Below are 17031 nucleotides of genomic sequence, written 5' to 3' on the forward strand. Positions count from 1 at the left end.
AGCGCAGGCTAGTTTCCTGAAATGGTGGCTTTTTCTCAAGGTTTAAATGTGTATTCTGTTTAGATGAGCCCTTTAGGGCAAAGGCTGAGCAGCTCTGGCTGAACCAGAAAGCTCCAGTCTAGTCAAGTGATGGGGCAGGGGTCCTGAGGGATTTTGGATTCGTTTGTAATTTGGTGTAATTTGGGTAAGGCTTTATTGTTTTCCCACGCATACATTCTTACAGTGATTACAGACAGGGCCAAGGCTCCTTGGCGGGCGACAGGTATGGGATTAGCCCATTTTACACCAATGACATGGGAGAGGAAGAGAGACTCCGGGCGGGAGCCAGGTCTCGGCGGGGTTCCGAGGAAGAGGCTGACCCGGCCCAGAGAGGACAGGCCACACAGGCATTGCCCCGCGGCCGGCAGGCGGCGCTGTCCCCACCCGGGCCCGCCCCTCTGGGCGCGCGACCCGACAACGAGAACGCCGGCCCGGGAAATGTCCTTTTCTGCCCTTGTATCGCGGGGCGGGGGTCAGTGTCTCAAGGAGCAGGAACCGCGGCCTCAGATGAGGGGCACTGGGCTCCAAATCCCTCGGAACATCGGATCCGGGGGAGGCTCCGGGGCCTCTGGGTCAGGAGCCAGGCTCGATCCCGCGCGGCCGAGAGGCGGCGCTGATCCCAGGTCCCGCGAGGGCCAGCGGACCTCGGGAGGGGGCGCCCGATCCCGCGACTCCGGCGCCGCTTCCCGGGAAGTTTCAAGTTTGAAAGCCCTGGCGGAGGGGCCGGGGCTTCCGGAACCGGAGTGGTCGAGAGGAGGGGCCGAGCTGCCCGAGCGGCGCCATGGAAGAGGGGGCGCCGCAGCAGGTGAACGGCGCCCGGAGGGGACGGGCCGCGGGCGCGGGCCGGGGGGTGGGGGGAGCCTCATTCACCGCCCCGGGCTCCGGCCGCATCCCCAGCCCCTCCCCGTGTCCCTTCCCAGCCCTTGCCCTGCGCCCCCCTACACCTTCGCAGGGCAGACCTGAGCACTGGGGGTAAGTCGTTCCTGCCTCCTGGAGACGTCCCCAAATCACCTCCAAGTGAATCAGAGCCTCCAGTCAGGCCTGCCCATGAGCACGTCTGAGTCCGCAGTCAGGGCCACCAGGGTGGGCCCCAAAGTTTCCTTAAATCTGTTCTTCCAGGTAGCACTCTAAGGCCGATGTGCATCCGCTGCGAAAGCAAAGGGGGGCCGTGCAGGCACCTAGGGACGGGTTCTGGGAGGGGAGAAGAACCCTCCTCCGCCTGGAGGGTGCCACTCCCTCGCGGTCGTGGGGTCCTTCCCAGAGCACACAGGCAGGCGGGGAGTGGGGACCCCAGAGGGAGGGGCCTACCCAGTTCCCGGGGGAACCCTCGGGTACACAGGGTTCCAGACCAAATGGCGAGGGGGCGGGGTTCCTGCCGGAGCTGGCAATAGGTTCGCATGGGACCGAGGCTGTGTGTCTTTTTGGGGGGTGGGGAGAGGTGGGGTACTAGCCCAGAACAAATGGGGGTGGAGACGTTTGTGTACAAGATAGCGCCCCAGCCGCGGAGCAGAAAGGGAGAGGTGTGTGCGCACTTGGCAGGATTCCAGCCCGGAGCAGGCAGGACCATGGGCTCTGGTCAAGGGTGAAGTGTTCTCCACAAGACTCCTAGAGTGCCCCCACCCCTTGGGCAACTTTCAGGGCTGCGTCTGTCCCCTCCCTCCCCCTTCCTCCGGAGGTCCCTCTGCCTGTTCCAGCCGTGGCTTGTACACATTTTCCGATTTCCTGTTAACCTCCGCCCAGCAGCGGCAGCTGGGTGACTCAGGACCCCGGTGCCGGGCCCCCAGCTCCGTGGGATCTTTGTTTGCTCAGGCCTTTGGCGCTGGCCCTCTGGCCTAGGGCCCTCAAAGGATTTCCTGAGCCCCGCCCCTGCCCTCTGACAGACGGGCCAGAGGGCCAGCGGAGGCCTGGGGTGGGGGTCCCTGAGGCTCCACTGGGCTCAGGAGATGGAGAGCCGAGAGGTAAGGTGAGGGCTCTGAGGCAGTCCTGGGTTGGGGGCGTCATGGGTTACCCTGGGCTGAGGTCAGCATCGGCACCGGTTGGTTTGAAATGGTCTCTGGGAAAGAGTTTTTCCTCTTTCTTGCTCCCACTTGGGGTGAAGCAGTGAGAGAGCCTTCTAATTCCTCCCAGGAGCTGAGCTGGGAGTGGGCCCCCGGAGACCTCCTCAACCCCTCTGTGCCTCTGCTTTGCCAGCTGGGGTGTCGGAAGGTCAGGGGAACAGCCCTAGCTTCTCCTCAGGCCACAGGCTGCCCTGTCTGCGTGACATTGGGGGGGCCCTTCTCAGTGCCGAGCCTCTTTTCTGGTCCCCAGACCTTAGCCTGGATCCCAGACTGAGAGCAGCCTGATGTAAGCATGACCGGCAGGGAGAGGCTGGGGCCCAAGAGATGATGGTGCATCTCCTTCCCTGTGTTGTGGCCTTGGGCAAATTACTTAACCTCTCTGTGTCTCAGTTTCCTCATCTATAAAATGGGGATAATAACTAAACCTACCTCATGGGGTTGCTGTCAGGATCAACAAGTGAATGTCTGCACAGCTCTTAGAACAGAACACCATGTAAACACTGACAATTTTTTTCCCCTTACTCTTCTCTCTGATGGCAGAGGACAGGAGCACGGGCTGGATAAATAGCCTTGGGATTTCCATCTGGCTTAGGGATACTAGCTCTAAGCTCATAAATGCTTCCCAAACCGCGGGTGTCAGTCCTGGGTGCCGACCACGCCTGCCTCCCTCCCCCTCCGCCTGTGATGAGCTGAGGCCGTGGAGGTGGGGTCTGAGGGGACTAATGCCTCTGCCTTTCCAGCCTGGGGCGGGCCAGTGGCCCCCAGGGGATGAGAAAGAGGCGATCCGCCGGGCCATCCAGAAGGAGCTGAAAATCAAGGAGGGTGTGGAGAACCTGCGGCGGGTAGCCACCGACCGCCGCCACCTGGGCCACGTGCAGCAGCTGCTGCGGTCCTCCAACCGCCGCCTGGAGCAGCTGCACGGGGAGCTGCGGGAGCTGCATGCCCGCATCCTGCTGCCCGGCCCCGGGCCTGGCCCGGCTGGTGAGTGAGGAGTCTGAGCAGGCCCCTCGGGACAGCAGGCGGCAGGCTGACCCAGCTCCTTGGCCTTGGCCCTGACCTCTCTCAGAGCCTCCTCATGTAGCCCCTGCCCGGGAGGGGCGGGGAGGAGAGAGCTAGGCCATGGGGGGCTCTCGGCTCTGGGGGAGGGGTTCATGAGCCCCACACTCTTTGCACACAGAACCTGCGGCCTCAGGACCTTGGCCGCTGGCAGAGCAGCCAAGGGCCCGACACCTGGAGGCTCTACAGAGGCAGCTGCAGGTAGAGCTGAAGGTCAAGCAGGGAGCCGAGAATATGACCCACACGTATGCCAGTGGCACTCCCAAGGTAAGGCCCCTGGGATCTGAGGGGAAGAGATTTGGCTCTCAGATTATTAGAGAAGGTGGTGATCCAGACCCTGTTCTTTTTTTTTTTGAATTTTTGAATTTTTTTTTATACAGCAGTTTCTTATTAGTTATCTATCTTATACATATTAGTGTGTATATGTCAATCCCAATCTCCCAATCCATCCCACCACCAGCCCCTATTCTGATAGGGAAATGCAACCCAGCCATTGACCCTGGAAAGGAGACAGTCTCACCCTTAGTCTGACAGGGGAGGCAGAACCCTAAATCTCAGCTTGGTGGGAAAGGCATGGCTCGAACCCCTCGTCTAACAGAGAAGGCAAAACACCAGTCTAATGGGGAATCTCAGCCCAACTCCCAACCTGTCCCAATTCCCAGCATGATGTGGAGGCTCACCCTGATCTAATAAGGGAGGCTTGACCTTAGCCCTCCCTTGTCTAGTCTGATGGGGGAGGTCTGCTCCAGACCTAGTCTAAAAATGGAGGCTTTGCTCTAGTATCTGGCCTACCGAGACAGGCTTAGCTTCAATCCTAGACTGATGGGGGAGGCTTGCTCCAGTCCCTGGTCTGACCAGGGAGGCTCTGGCCTAGTCCTGGCCTGAGGGGGCATATGTCACAACCCCATAGGAGAGGAAGCTTCTGGCAGCTGCCCAGCAGATGCTACAGGACAGCCAGCTGAAGGTGGCCCTTCTACGAATGAAGATCAGCAGCCTGGAGGCCAGCGGGTCCCCTGAGCCAGGTGAGGCCTTGAGAAGTGGGGATGGGCAGAGCGGAGCAGGGCGTGGGCTTGAGGGCTGACCCCCTCCTCCTAGGACCGGAGCTGCTGGTGGAGGAGCTGCGGCACCGGCTACGCATCGAGGCTGCCGTGGCCGAGGGCGCCAAGAACGTGGTGAAGCTGCTTGGTAGCCGGCGAACGCAGGACCGCAAGGTGCTAGCCGAGGTCAGATCATGGTCCCCTCCCATTGCTGCGCCTCTCTGAGTGGTACCACCCTCTGCAGTGGCGGGAGACACCGCTGGACTGGCTGTGAGGGGTGGCAATGAGGAAACAGGAGGCACATTCTTGTCTAGACCTCATCCAGGGTGTCTCCAGGTGGCCTGAGCCACTGCCCCTGCCGTTACCCCATGGCCCTGTATCCCTTCTGCAGGCTCAGGCCCAGCTCCAGGAGTCCTCCCAGAAACTGGACCTCCTGCGGCTGGCCTTGGAGCAGCTGCTGGAGGGACTGCCTCCTGCCCACCCTCTGCGTGGCAGAGTGGCCCGGGAGCTGCGGACTGCTGTGTCTGGGAACGCCCAGCCTTCAGGGACACTCGTGAAGCCCACTGCCATGACAGGTACCCGGGAGTCCCTCCTACTTCAGAGCTCTCCTTCCCTTCCAGGGAGGAGCCTGAAACACAGTGGGGAAGAATCTTGGAGAAGACTTCCAATCCTGGCTTCACCATCCCCTAGCTGTGTGACCTTGTGCAACTGACATCCCCTCTCCAGACCTCAGTTTTTCACTCTGTCAAATGGGGGTGATAACAGCACCTATTTCATAGGGTTGCTGCGAAAATTCAGTGAGTTGTTGCATGTGAAGTGCTCAGCACCGTGCGGGCGCAGAGATCGCTCAGTCGGTGAAGCTATTATTTAAGTGAGGAACCATGAGAGTGCTTAAAGTGCCAGTGTTAGGGAGCTCATAGCCCTGGAGGCCTTGATACCCAGTCCTGGGCAGTTTGGACCGTTGGAAAGTTCTTCCTTATCCCAAGCTGGATCTGCCTCCAAATAATCTACCAGCGTCAACTCTGGAAGCCCTGAGCTTCCCACCTGGGACACGGTGCCAACTAGAGAGCCCAGCCCCTGCCAACACAGAGCTGATGCAGGGTAGACAGGCCACATCTCACTGTGAGCAGAGCTGAGAAGGGGAAGTACAGCGGCTGGATGGGCCCCCTCACCTGGCCCTTAGGGAATCAAGGAATGCTTCCTGGAGGGGGTGGTGTCTGAGCTTGGCCTTGAAGGGCTTATGTGAGTTAGCCAAGTAGACAGGTTGGGGAAGGTGGGGGTAAGGGCTTGTTAAATGGCCTAAAATTCAGGTACTTGGGGCCACCCCACATCCTGTCTTCTGGCTGAATACCCATATTCCTCCAATCATTCTTCCTAAGGTGATCTTCCCACCCTGGGCACTGCCTTGGTTTATGAGGTCTCTCAGAGTGTAAACGCCAGACCCAGACTCCCTAAATGGCGCTCTTAGTCCCAGTGTATGTCCTCAAGGGCGGCCAGAGTCCCACTGCTTCCTCTACCCTTTGAGGGACAAATCTCTAATGACCCTAAGACGAATCTGCTTGGTTGGCAAAACACGCTTGTACCCATTGCAGGAGGCGGGGCTGAGCTGGCGCTCCTTTCCGCTGTACCGATGGGGAAACAGGCCCAGGGAGGAGGTGGGACAGGTCAGCCCGCCAGGCGTCCTGCTCCTCCCCGGGCTCTCATCCCTGCCATGGCGCTATTCCTAGGCCCTGAGCCCTGAGCAGTGTGTCGCCGTGCGCTGTGGTCCCGTGCAACCTGGCTGAGGTCTGAGTCTCACTCCTCTGCCTGTGTGTCCCTGCTTCTCCCAACACGTAGAGAGTGTGCAGGAGGGGAGGACCAGTTGGCCGGCCCCAAGGGTGGCAGGTGGCTGCCGAGGCCTAATGTGGGCAAGGTCTGGATTTAGCTATACCTCCAGGAGAAGGCAGCATTCCTGGGGTCCCAGGGGCCCATTGGAGGATGGCACCTGATGACGGCCCCCCACCACACTCCCTGACAGGGACGCTGCAGGTCCACCTCCTGGGCTGTGAGCAGCTGCTGACAGCTGTGCCGGGACGTTCCCCCGTGGCCGCACTGGCCGGGAGCCCCTCCCAGGGCTGGCTTCGGAGCAGGGCCAAGCAGCAGCGTGGCGGAGGCGAGCTGACCAGTGAGTAGGGGGCATGGGAAGCTGGGGAACAGCGAAGGACCCCCGCTCCCAGCCTGCCCTGAACCCCGGCTCTGACCCCACAGGTGAGGTGTTGGCCGTGCTGAAGGTGGACAATCGCATTGTGGGCCAGACGGGCTGGGGGCCTGTGGCCAAGCAGTCCTGGGACCAGACCTTTGTCGTCCCCCTGGAGCGGGTGAGGCTGCCTTGTGTGAACAGGGGTGACCGTGGGCCGTGCGGTGGAAGGCCGGCCAGGTAGTGGCTGGTGCCACGCTCCACCCCTCAACCTGGCCTCCCCACTGTAGGCCCGAGAGCTGGAGATCGGGGTGCGCTGGCGGGACTGGAGGCAGCTGTGCGGCGTGGCCTTCCTGAGGCTGGAGGACTTCCTGGACAATGCCTGTCACCAGCTCTCCCTCAGCCTGGTGCCGCAGGGGCTGCTCTTTGCCCAGGTGCCCACTGGCCCCTGCCCTCTGACCTCGTGGGCCCCTGGGTCCGTTAGAGCAAAGAAGGGCCTTTGAGACTGTGCTCCGCACCCACACGTAGGAGTGGAAATTGAGGCCCAGAGGGAGGAGATCTAGAGGAAGGAAGGATTCCCAGCCCCTCTCTGAGGACTTCATGGGGGCCTAGCGGCCTGCATCCTTGTCCTGACTGCCCTGCCGCGTGTGTGACCCTGGACCGCCTCTCTTCTCCGGGCCTCGGTTTCCCCGCTGGTACCAATGAGGATGTTGGATCCATCTCTCTGAGTCCTTCTGGCTCTTGCGTCTGTTGACATGGGCTCAGGCTGGGAGCCTGGAGGCTGAGGAGGTGCCCGTGGCAGGTGGGGTGGGAGGGGACTGGTCTTCAGCCCTGTCCCCTGCCCCCACAGGTGACCTTCTGTGACCCTGTCATTGAGAGAAGGCCCCGGCTGCAGAGGCAGAAACGCATTTTCTCAAAACGCAGAGGTGTGGAGTGGAGAAGGCTGGCTAGTAGGGGGCAGGGCTGGGACCCTTAGGACACCCCGGGACTGAGCCCCCTTTTGCCCCAGGTCAGGACTTCCTGAGGGCTTCCCAGATGAACCTCAGCATGGCGGCCTGGGGGCGCTTGGTCATGAGCCTGCTGCCCCCCTGCAGCTCCCCAAGCACCATCAGCCCCCCGAAAGGGTGCTCCCAGACCCCAGCCACACCCCGGGGGGCCGCCGCCCCTGCCTCGCCCAGGTGAGGAGCCTCGCCCCAGGCTGCCCGCTTCTCTGTGGAGTCACCTCACTACACGTGCAGACAATGCCTGTCCCCGTTGCTCGCCCTCTGACCTGTCTCTCTGTCTCTCTGTCTCACACGGCTGTGGGTCCACCGCCCCCCAGCCCCGCCACTATTCCATCCGCCTGTGCCTGGTCGTGTGTCTGCTTCCTCCCCACAGTAATTTCCCGCCCAAGAAGACCCCCTTGCGAGAAGAGATCCAATGCCCACCCAAGCCACCGCGCCTCTACCTGCCCCAGGAGCCGACCCCCGAGGAGATGCCGGTGAGCGGCGGCAGGGCTGGTCATGCTGGGGGCTGTCTGGGTGGGGACGGCAGGGCTGGAGGGAAAAGGGAGAGGAAGCCCCCTCTGCCCTGAGCCCCTCTGCCCTCACAGAGCACCAAACGCCCCCACATGGAGCCCAGGACTCGACTCGAGCCATCTCTGCCAGCCTCAGCCACCAGGTACCCCTGGCAGGCTCACCTTGGCGTTTGGGAGAGACATCTGTCCACTCACTTGGGTGTTTGCCTGTCAGGCGTTCTCACATCGCCCCGAGCTCCTTGGCTTGCTCTCAGGTTCTCACTTGCGGAGCCCACGTTAGTGAGCTCCGCCTGCGTGCCAGACCCCAGGAAATGGCAGTCCTAGGAGCCCTGACCCGGCCTCTCCAGCCCCTGCCCCTCCTGCCCCACAGGTGGGGACAGCCCAGGACCAGGCGTGGAGGGAGGGTTTGGAGCGGCCCTTGGCGGAGCCCCAGCCCTTGTCCCAGGGGCTTCCTGTACCCTCTCTCTTGCAGGAAACCTCCCCGGCTTCAGGACTTCCGCTGCTTGGCCGTGCTGGGCCGGGGCCACTTCGGGAAGGTAGTGGGCTGAGGGGGTGCAGTGGAGGGGGGTGGGCAGGCCCCGACACGTTAGCTAGGGGGACTCTGAGGTCTGCGGGGCGGTGGGTGGGGGAAGTAGACTCCTGTACTGCCCACCTGGAGCCCAATCTCTCTCTGGTCCCCAGGTTCTCCTGGTCCAGTTCAAGGGGACAGGCCAATACTATGCCATCAAAGCGCTGAAGAAGCAGGAGGTGCTGAGCCGGGACGAGATAGAGAGGTGTGTGCTGAGGCCAGGGGGTTCCCGGCATCCGGGCACGTGGAGGGTACCCAGGATGGCAGGCCTGGGCTGGTGGCCCAGGAAGGCAGCTGAATGCTACTGGGGCTTGTAAGAGGTGACCCTGTGGGGCCAGCCAGGCCTGGGCTCTCTTGTTAGCAACTGCAGTTGTTAACTGTGTGCCGTTGGGCAGGTCCCCTCTTCTATGCACCTCAGTTTCCTCATCTGTGAAATGGGAACAGGGTGGTGGTACAGGTTCAAGACCTACGTGAGGAACTTCCCTGGTGGTCCAGTGGTTAAGACTCCGCGCTTCCACTGCAGGGGGTGCTGGTTCCATCCCTGGTCGGGGAACTGAGATCCCGCATGCCACACAGCGTGGCCAAAAAAAAAAAAAAGACCTATGTGAGCTCCTGATACATATGAACCATCCCTCTAGTTGCCTGGCACTTTGACAAGAGCCAGTGACCCAGGGGTGTTGTGTGGGTGACAGGGCATAGTCAGGGGAGGTTTTCTTTCCCTTTTGGGTTCCCTCCTTCCCTCTAAAACCCACACCCTCCTCTTGCAGCCTGTACTGCGAGAAGCGAATCCTGGAGGCTGTGGGCCGCATGGGGCACCCCTTCCTACTCTCCCTCCTTGCCTGCTTCCACACCTCCAGCCACGCCTGCTTCGTGACTGAGTTCGTGCCCGGTGGCGACCTCATGATGCAGATCCATGAGGACGTCTTCCCTGAGCCCCAGGCCCGGTGGGTTCCCATCTCTCCTGTCTGCCTCTTCCAGCGAGCCTTCCCTGCTTCCCTGTACCTGGCAACGCCTTCATCCTGCTTCCTCCAGGGTGCCCATCAGCAGAAGAGCATGGAGTCAGGGAGGCCTTGGTTCAAATCCTGGTTATCAACCCTCACAGCATTTGTGACCTCAGACCTCAGTTTATATAGCTGTGAATTGGGCTAATGATAACTATTTCATAGGCTTGTTGCATGGATGAACGTAACATTTAGAAATTGCCGAGCACGGGGACTAGTGAGCAGTAAGTGACCGACAGCTGGTGTTGTTATTTCTTGCCCAGCAGAGTGTGGGCTCTGGAGCCTGGATTCACATATCAGCTCGGCCACTAGCTGTGCGACCCTGGGTGGGTCATTTACCAGGAGTCTCAGATCCTCATTTGAAAAGTAGGCATGATGGGTATCCACAGCAGGCTGCTGGGAGGATGCCAGGATAGGCGTGAGGTTACTCGGTGTCATCCCTGGCACAATCTAAGAGCCCAGGAAGGGCAGGCTGTTATCTGGAGGAGCCCCGCCCCTGCTACACATGAGGCTCCTCCCAGTCTCTCGCCCACATCTGACTCTGGCAGGGACATCTGGGGTCCCCAGGCCATGGCCATCCTGGTGCCTCCCTGCCCTGTCCCCCACAGTCCTGGGCCTGAACTCCCCCCTACACCAACCCTCCAGGTTCTATCTGGCCTGTGTGGTCCTGGGCCTGCAATTCTTACATGAGCAGAAGATCATTTACAGGTAACTTGCCCCCGAGATGCTGGGGGAGTGGGCGAGGGGGCAGATGCTACCCTTCTCCTGGGCTGCTCTGGGGTGGGGCCGCTGTTCCCTGGGCCTCAGCGCTTCTTAGCCCCTTTGATCTGCCCCGCCTTGCCCTCAGAGACCTTAAGTTGGATAATCTTCTGCTGGATGCCCAGGGTTTCCTGAAGATCGCAGACTTTGGGCTCTGTAAGGAAGGTGGGTGCCTCCTGTCCAGGATCCCGTGTCTTTCAGCCGTGCTCACTCAGCCCAGGCCAGCAGGGTGGTGGGAAAGTGGCAGCTCCCAGGAAATCTGCCTCTCAGCCCTCATTCCAGGGACTAGCTGGACACATTGGCTCGTCCTTTCAGCCCTAAAAGCTCTGAAAGAGCCCCTTGCCCTTGGCCAGAGGGAGATCCTGGGCTGGGAGAGGGCACTGGGTTCTGCTTTCTGCGTGACCCTGGCACATGAGCTTGGCTGAGACTCAGATTCCTCATCAATCAAGTGGCGTAAAAACCGTTTCCACCTCCAAGGGTATGGGGCAGGGCTCGGCACAGGTTCAGTACATGGGGTCATAAGGGTGGGTGCTTGATTCTTACAGAGGTTCTTGTGGATGACACACCATGCTGGCATCAGTGTGGATGTTGGTTTGCAGGGATCGGCTTTGGGGACCGGACGAGCACCTTCTGTGGCACCCCGGAGTTCCTGGCCCCTGAGGTGCTGACCCAGGAGGCCTATACGCGGGCTGTGGACTGGTGGGGGCTGGGCGTGCTGCTCTACGAGATGCTGGTGGGCGAGGTGAGCGCTGGATGGGGTGCTGCTGGGGCCTCCAGGTCAGGTGGGGGTGGGGTGGCCCACATACCCTGCTGAGCCCCATCCCTGCAGTGCCCGTTTCCAGGGGACACCGAGGAGGAGGTGTTTGACTGCATCGTCAATGCGGAAGCCGCATACCCGCGCTTTCTGTCGGTGCAAGGGCTTGAGCTCATTCAGAAGGTAATCGCAGGGACTTCCCCGGTGGTCCAGTGGTTAAGACTCTGCACTTCCACTGCAGGGGGCGCGGGTTCGATCCCTGGTCGGGGAAACTAAAATCCCGCAAGCTGCGTGGTGCGTCCCCCCAAAAACAAAACAAACTCTTTAAAAAAAAAAAGAAGGTAATCACCGCAGGGTCCAGGGCTGCTCGTGGCTTGGGGATCCCTACCTGAGAGGCTGGAGAGGGGGAGGCGGGCAGTGCCTGGGGCCCGAGCGCCCTGAGCGCCCTGAACGAGCACCTGTCCTCTCCCCCAGCTCCTCCAGAAGTGCCCCGAGAAGCGCCTGGGGGCGGGGGAGCGGGATGCTGAGGAGATCAAGACACAGCCTTTCTTCAGGGTGAGTGGCCAGGGCCGCAGTGGTCCAGGAGCCTGGCGCAGTGGGAGGCATCAAGGGCCCGCGGGGCTGCCGCTCCCCTCGTCTGAGGCACCTCTACCCTTGCCCCCAGACCACCGACTGGCAGGCCCTGCTCGCCCGAGCCGTCCGGCCCCCGTTTGTGCCCACCCTCTGCGGCCCCACAGACCTGCGCTACTTTGAGGGCGAGTTCACGGGGCTGCCGCCTGCCCTGACGCCGCCTGATGCCCGCAGCCCCCTCACCGCCCGCCAACAGGCTGCCTTCCGGGACTTCGACTTTGTGTCCCAGCGCTTCCTGGAGCCCTGAGGGCCCCCCGGGCTCTCTACCCCCTGCCCCTCAGACGGCTGGAGCCCCTGCTTGCCGGCCTGGGCGCCCTGGTATTGATGAGCCCTTGGGACTCAAGGTGATGGCCACGGGCTGCTGTTGTGGGCTTTGCCGAGTCACCGGGCAAAGTGCTGCCTCCCCTCCCTTCTCCCGACCACCTCTCCCCTGCCCACTGCGAGACCTGGACCCGAAAGTGTGGCACAGCGAGGAGCAGTTTGGTTTGTTTTTTGAGTACTTGACTTGCTTTATGAATTATTAAATTTACAAAACTGTGCATTGGACGCAGCCTGGCTTGGGGGGCGGGGAGGGTGGAAGTCTCCGCAGCCCAGGTCCTTTGTGCCCGAGCCCCACCATGGGTCCTCTTCCTCCTCTTCTGCCTTTGAGGCAGGGTTCTGTCCTTCAGCTCCACTCTGAGGCCTGGGAGGAGTGGGCAGGAGTGAGGAGCCCCAGGCCCTCGGAGGGCTGACGACCCCGGGTGCAGCCCCTCTGGTTTTCAGGCACAAGATGGTGGCCCGGCCTCTGGCAACCCTAAACATCCTGGCTACTGCCTTCCTCCTCCTCAGCCCAGAGGGTCTCCCAGGACCCCGAGGGCCATCCACAGAAGAAGTGGGCCAGGTTGCGGGTCAGGCCGCGGTCGAAGGGGTTGCCGGGGCGCTGGCGGAGGTAGGCGATGCGGTGTGAGGAGATGAACTCCCAGGTGGTGGTGTTGCTGGCCACCAGGTAGAGGTGCGAGGCCAAGAGCAGGCTGGCCACTAGGGAGAAGAGCGACAGCAGCAGGAAGGTGGCAAACAGGAGCCCACTGGACCGCAGCCAGAGCCCCCAAGGCCGGAAGAAGCGGAGGCCAGACCTGCAGGGAAGGAGGGCGACAGGGACCCAGAGCTGGCGGGTGTGTGTGTGGTGGCTTTGCCCCAGGGACCCCCATTGGGCCGGCCATTTGGGAGAGGGTCCGAGGCCCCTGAAGAGGGAGCCTGGCTCTCTCCACACTTGGTGGGTGCCTGCTGCCTGGCCCCCCACACCCAGGGCGCTGGGGGAACCCACCATGCCATGTACAGGCCCCACAGAAGCACCACCAGCTGCAGCGCCAGGTAGGCCACGAAGAGTGGGTGATTGCGCTCCCCCACGCAGTTCTCCATCCAGGGGCAGTGGTGGTCATATCGGCGGACACAACGACGGCACTCACGGCAGTGACGGGCCCGCAGGGGTTGCTGTGGGCACACAGGGAGTCAGGCCTCAACACCGGCTCCCTTCTGGACCCAACAATGTGGGCGGGAGGTCAGGGCTGGCATCTGGGAGGACTTCCAGGAGGAGGGATGAGGCCAAGGAGTCTCAATCTTGCCCGACCCCTCCCACGGAGGTCCCTGCATCACCCACCAGCACCATGCAGTATCTGCAGCGCCGAAGGGGGATGGCCTGAGGAACCATGGCTGTCTGCTCTTCCTTGGCCTCCTCCTGAAAATGGGGGGACACAGTATGAGATGGGGTTCCCTTGGGAGGCAGAGGGCACTGGTGGGTAGCTCCCTTGGGGGCCAGCTTAACTCTGAGTGTGCACGTTTGGGGATCCATCCCCTGTGTAATGGAGGTGGTAGAGTGGGGCAGAGTGCCCTGGACTGCGAGGCTGTGTGACCTCTGCCAGTTACTTCCCCTCTCTGGGTCTTGGCAATTTCCTCATTGTAGGATGGGGCTCTAGGTCTGGCAAGACGATTCCCTGGGATTCCCTAGAAAAGCCCTCAGCACAGGGTCTAGCATGAGATTGTTACTGGGGCCTTGAGTTCCCTGTTGGGGGGAGGAGATGTTTGGGACCCCTGGTTACCTGGGGCTGGAGCAGGACATTCACGTATCCCGGGTCCATGAGTGACACAGCCAGGTAAAGCAGCAGGGAGCCCAGTACCAAGAGCAGGAAGGTGAGGGGCAGGAGCAGCTCCCCCTGCTCTTCCCACTGCCGCAGTGCTGGAGAGGCCAGAGGGGGAGAGTGAGGCTGCGGCGATAGAATAGGAGGGTGCAGGTGAGGGGTGCAGTTGGAGGTGGGAAGTGTGTCCCTGGCTGAGGGAAGGCCTGGAGATGGAGTTTGATGAATGGTCAGGTGTGGCCACTGCATAGGGTGCAGGAGGGAGAAGTTCACGTTCAGCGAAAAAAAAAAAAAAGCAGTTCATCTACACTCTCTCTGGAGGGCAATAGGGAACCATGGAAGGTTATAGGGTCAGATATGTTTCTGAAAGCCCTCTTACTGCTGGAGTAAAGATGGATCAGAGGGGAGGCTTATTTGGGACACGGAGAGGAGTGTGTCTGGACAAGGGCACTGGCAGGAAGGGTGGAGAAGAGGGGATGGACAGAGGGGGGTAAGGGGGCTGATGGGGCCACACTTGGCTGAATGTGGGGGAGAGGGAGGAAGGGTCTGGCTGAGGGGTCTGGCTCTGAGATGAGGAGAGGCTGGCCAGGTCCAAGATGCCCAAGAGACAGAGGAGGGCAGGGTCGGCAGGCTGGCTGGCATGCTGCAGAGGGACAACAGGGGAGCCCAGGCCAGGAAGGGTCCAGCCCATGGAGGTGACTGAAGGATTTTGGGAGGCGGGGGGCTGAAGAGCGAGGGGCAGGAGACAGCCAGACAGCAGAGTGTGGCCAACTCTGGTGCCCCTTGACTGTAAAAGGGAGTGGAGAAGGAAGGGGGGTTGCACTGGGGGGGTTCTTTCTAATGGGGAGACTGAGCAGGATTTAGGCTAAGGGGCAGAGGCAGTGGAGGAGACTTGAGATCTTGGGAGGAAAGTGAGAACGCTCCCGGTCCAGGGGTTTATGCTGGAGCAAGGAGGGATGATGAGTGGGGGCTGTGATGGTGGTAGTGAGGGAGGGTGAAAACTTGTGCTGGAGGTGGCCACGGAGGTGGCCTGTGGTGGGTAAAGAGGGGGAAGGGTGGAAGGGGGTTGATGGGATGAGTAAATGCTACCAGGGCGAGAATCAAGGATGAGGACGTGAGGGACAGCCTGCTCCCCTATGCCGTGTTCTCTTGCCTGAGGCTGGGGAGCCTGGACTTGGGCAGCTAGTGGCCACAGGGCTGGGCGGGATGCCAGTCCTTCATCTAGTTGATCCTCGGAATCTTGGGAGTCAATTCCTGGGAAGGGTCGGGCGGGTCCCAGGATCAGGGGAGATGGGGGCTCGAGTCGGTCGTCGGATCTGGTGGGCACCGGGTGGGTCCTGGGACAGACAGGGTATCTGGCAGGGATCAGGAAGATTCTGGAATTAATTAGGGATCAACTGGGTATTAGGCAGAAAGCAGGTGGCTCTTGGAATGAGAGATGGGGAGGGGGCCTTAGGAGCTGGAGGAGATAGGGTGAATCCCAGGATCTCTCGGGCTTCGGCAAGGGACTCAGTGAGACCCAAACATCTAGGGAATCACGCGGGATCGGGGGGGGGGGGGGGTCCAGGGTCGCGCGGGGTCAGGCTCACCGGTATCATGCAGGAAGAGCACCAGCGTGATCCCCCAGGTCAGCACGGTGTGCCCGGTCCGCACCAGGACCCCAGGCCTGAGGAGCGCCCAGGGCGCCATCGCCTCTGCCCGGGGCCCCACCCGGAAGAAGCGCTCAGAGGGGCGGGCCCTCCGAGGGAGAGGGCCCGCCGCCACCCGGGGATTGGAGGATGCAGGCTGTGGGCGGGGCCTAATTGGGTCAGGGAGGCTGCCTATTGGACGGCAGCTGCGGCCGAGTAGGCCCTCGAGCCCACAGGTGCCTGAAGAGGCTGAGGGCGGGGCCGGCGCGCGCGCAGCCGGTAACTCCCCCAACCCCACCCCCAACCAGCCAGGTAACTTTCGAAAGCCGGGGAGCCGTCGGGAGCCTCGACCCAGCCCCAATGGGGTTCCACCACCAGCCCCAGGGCCACAGCCTCACGCATGCGTACAGCTTCCTGAACGCTTCAAAGATCCAGGTGTTGTGACTTCAGGTTGCAGAATTGTGCGCGGTTCGGAGATGTGATGCCTGAGGCCTCGAGAGGGCAGGACTCGCCCAAGGTTGCTCCATGGTGATACCCTTACCTCCTTCTATTCATTTTCAGATATTGCAGATGGGATGAGAGCAGAGTGGAGGTACGTGGTGCAGATTCTGGTTATGAGGGGCCCAACTTGGGTCAGAGTCAGAAATCCCAGCGCTGCCTCTTCCTACCTGTATGAGTTTGGGCAAGTTACTGAACCACTGCGAGCTCTGTTTTCTGTCTATGTAATGGAGATGATAATAGTACCCCCCTGCTGAGGTGGTTGGAGGACTGAATAATGGAAATAGAGTGTCTAGCACAGGACTGTCTTGTCTCCCCAGCTCTAAGCCAGCACCTACACCCTTCAGACTTGCCCAACCCAGGGCTTCAGGCCAGGAAAGTCCCAGTGCAACTTTGATTTGTATAGAGGTGACTGGGTATTTTAAAGGGAGAATGAGGGAGTTGAGATGGGGAAGGGCAGGGGCTTGAAGAGACTCAGAGAAGTGAAAAATTACAAAGAGTGGGTCAGGGTAAATGCTGATTAGGCCAGCTGTGTCTGCTATCTGGCAATAATTGAAGTTCAGCTTCTATCCTCCCACAGAGACTGGGAGACAGAGGCCTGATCCTTCCTGATGATTACATTTTAAAGGGATGGCTATCAGGTCCTTGAGAAAGACACCCCTGAGTTGTAGGAGGTACAAATACACCTCAAAGGGACAGAGAAAGCATTCACAATTGTAAGCCCTTTTTAGTAAATGCTCTAAGAAAGGGTGGTCAGGGGCCTGTGGTCAGGTGTTGGTTAAAAACAGTAAATTCTTTTGGCAGTCTGGAGCTTTCTCAGGCAGGCACTTTAAGGGGGGGGGGGCTAGGGTCATCCTAGGGATGTGACCTTGAGCTGTTAGAAGCTATGTTAGTGTTTAAGTCTTTTAACGTCAGAGGTGGGAGTGAACGAAATCACTTGCGCTGAAGTCTATAGTTTTTACAGGCCAAGGTTGAGGCCTAGCGGAGAAGAGGGCTTGGAGCCTGGCTACAGTTTGGTCTAGGAGAGAACCTTTGTCATTGGGCACTGGGGACACACCACCTGGCACGTTTGGGAATGGTTGCACGTGATATGGGACCAGCACCTAGACTGTTCTTTGGGGAAGAGCTCCCCCTCATTGGGTGCAGCCTCAGTAGTACTTCAGGGGCACGGAAGTCACTGCTGATAGTTACACTAGGACAA

The 17031-nt window shown here is 60.6% G+C and overlaps 2 protein-coding genes across 5 annotated transcripts; one reads left to right on the plus strand and one right to left on the minus strand.

Annotated features, from left to right (window-relative positions):
- Positions 1–440: 440 nt before the first annotated feature.
- PKN3 (protein kinase N3) lies at positions 441–12132 on the plus strand. Of its 4 annotated transcripts, none has more exons than XM_059925771.1 (22): positions 441–844; positions 2837–3077; positions 3274–3419; positions 4063–4174; positions 4248–4375; positions 4581–4764; positions 6207–6353; positions 6437–6546; positions 6656–6799; positions 7216–7291; positions 7375–7543; positions 7743–7845; positions 7957–8024; positions 8354–8417; positions 8563–8654; positions 9217–9393; positions 10096–10158; positions 10298–10374; positions 10809–10951; positions 11039–11146; positions 11438–11471; positions 11625–11716. In XM_059925771.1, exons 1-22 carry the CDS (start codon positions 821–823, stop codon positions 11714–11716), a joined length of 2502 nt encoding a protein of 833 aa, XP_059781754.1. In that variant the 5' UTR covers positions 441–820. The 4 variants fall into 4 exon arrangements, with proteins under 4 accessions (XP_059781754.1, XP_059781753.1, XP_059781751.1 ...); XM_059925768.1 differs by having other exon boundaries at positions 446–844; positions 11438–11518; positions 11628–12132; XM_059925769.1 differs by lacking the exon at positions 441–844 and adding an exon at positions 1516–1997 and having other exon boundaries at positions 11438–11518; positions 11628–12132.
- ZDHHC12 (zinc finger DHHC-type palmitoyltransferase 12) lies at positions 12069–15423 on the minus strand. The gene is given in 7 exon segments (XM_059925772.1): positions 12069–12705; positions 12897–13063; positions 13230–13307; positions 13669–13833; positions 14858–15022; positions 15025–15059; positions 15294–15423. Coding segments are annotated over 7 exon segments (1029 nt in total). The 5' UTR covers positions 15394–15423; the 3' UTR covers positions 12069–12386.
- Positions 15424–17031: the final 1608 nt, after the last annotated feature.

Source organism: Balaenoptera ricei, chromosome 6 (genome assembly GCF_028023285.1).
Source record: "Balaenoptera ricei isolate mBalRic1 chromosome 6, mBalRic1.hap2, whole genome shotgun sequence".
In the NCBI taxonomy this organism is placed as follows: Eukaryota; Metazoa; Chordata; class Mammalia; order Artiodactyla; family Balaenopteridae; genus Balaenoptera; species Balaenoptera ricei.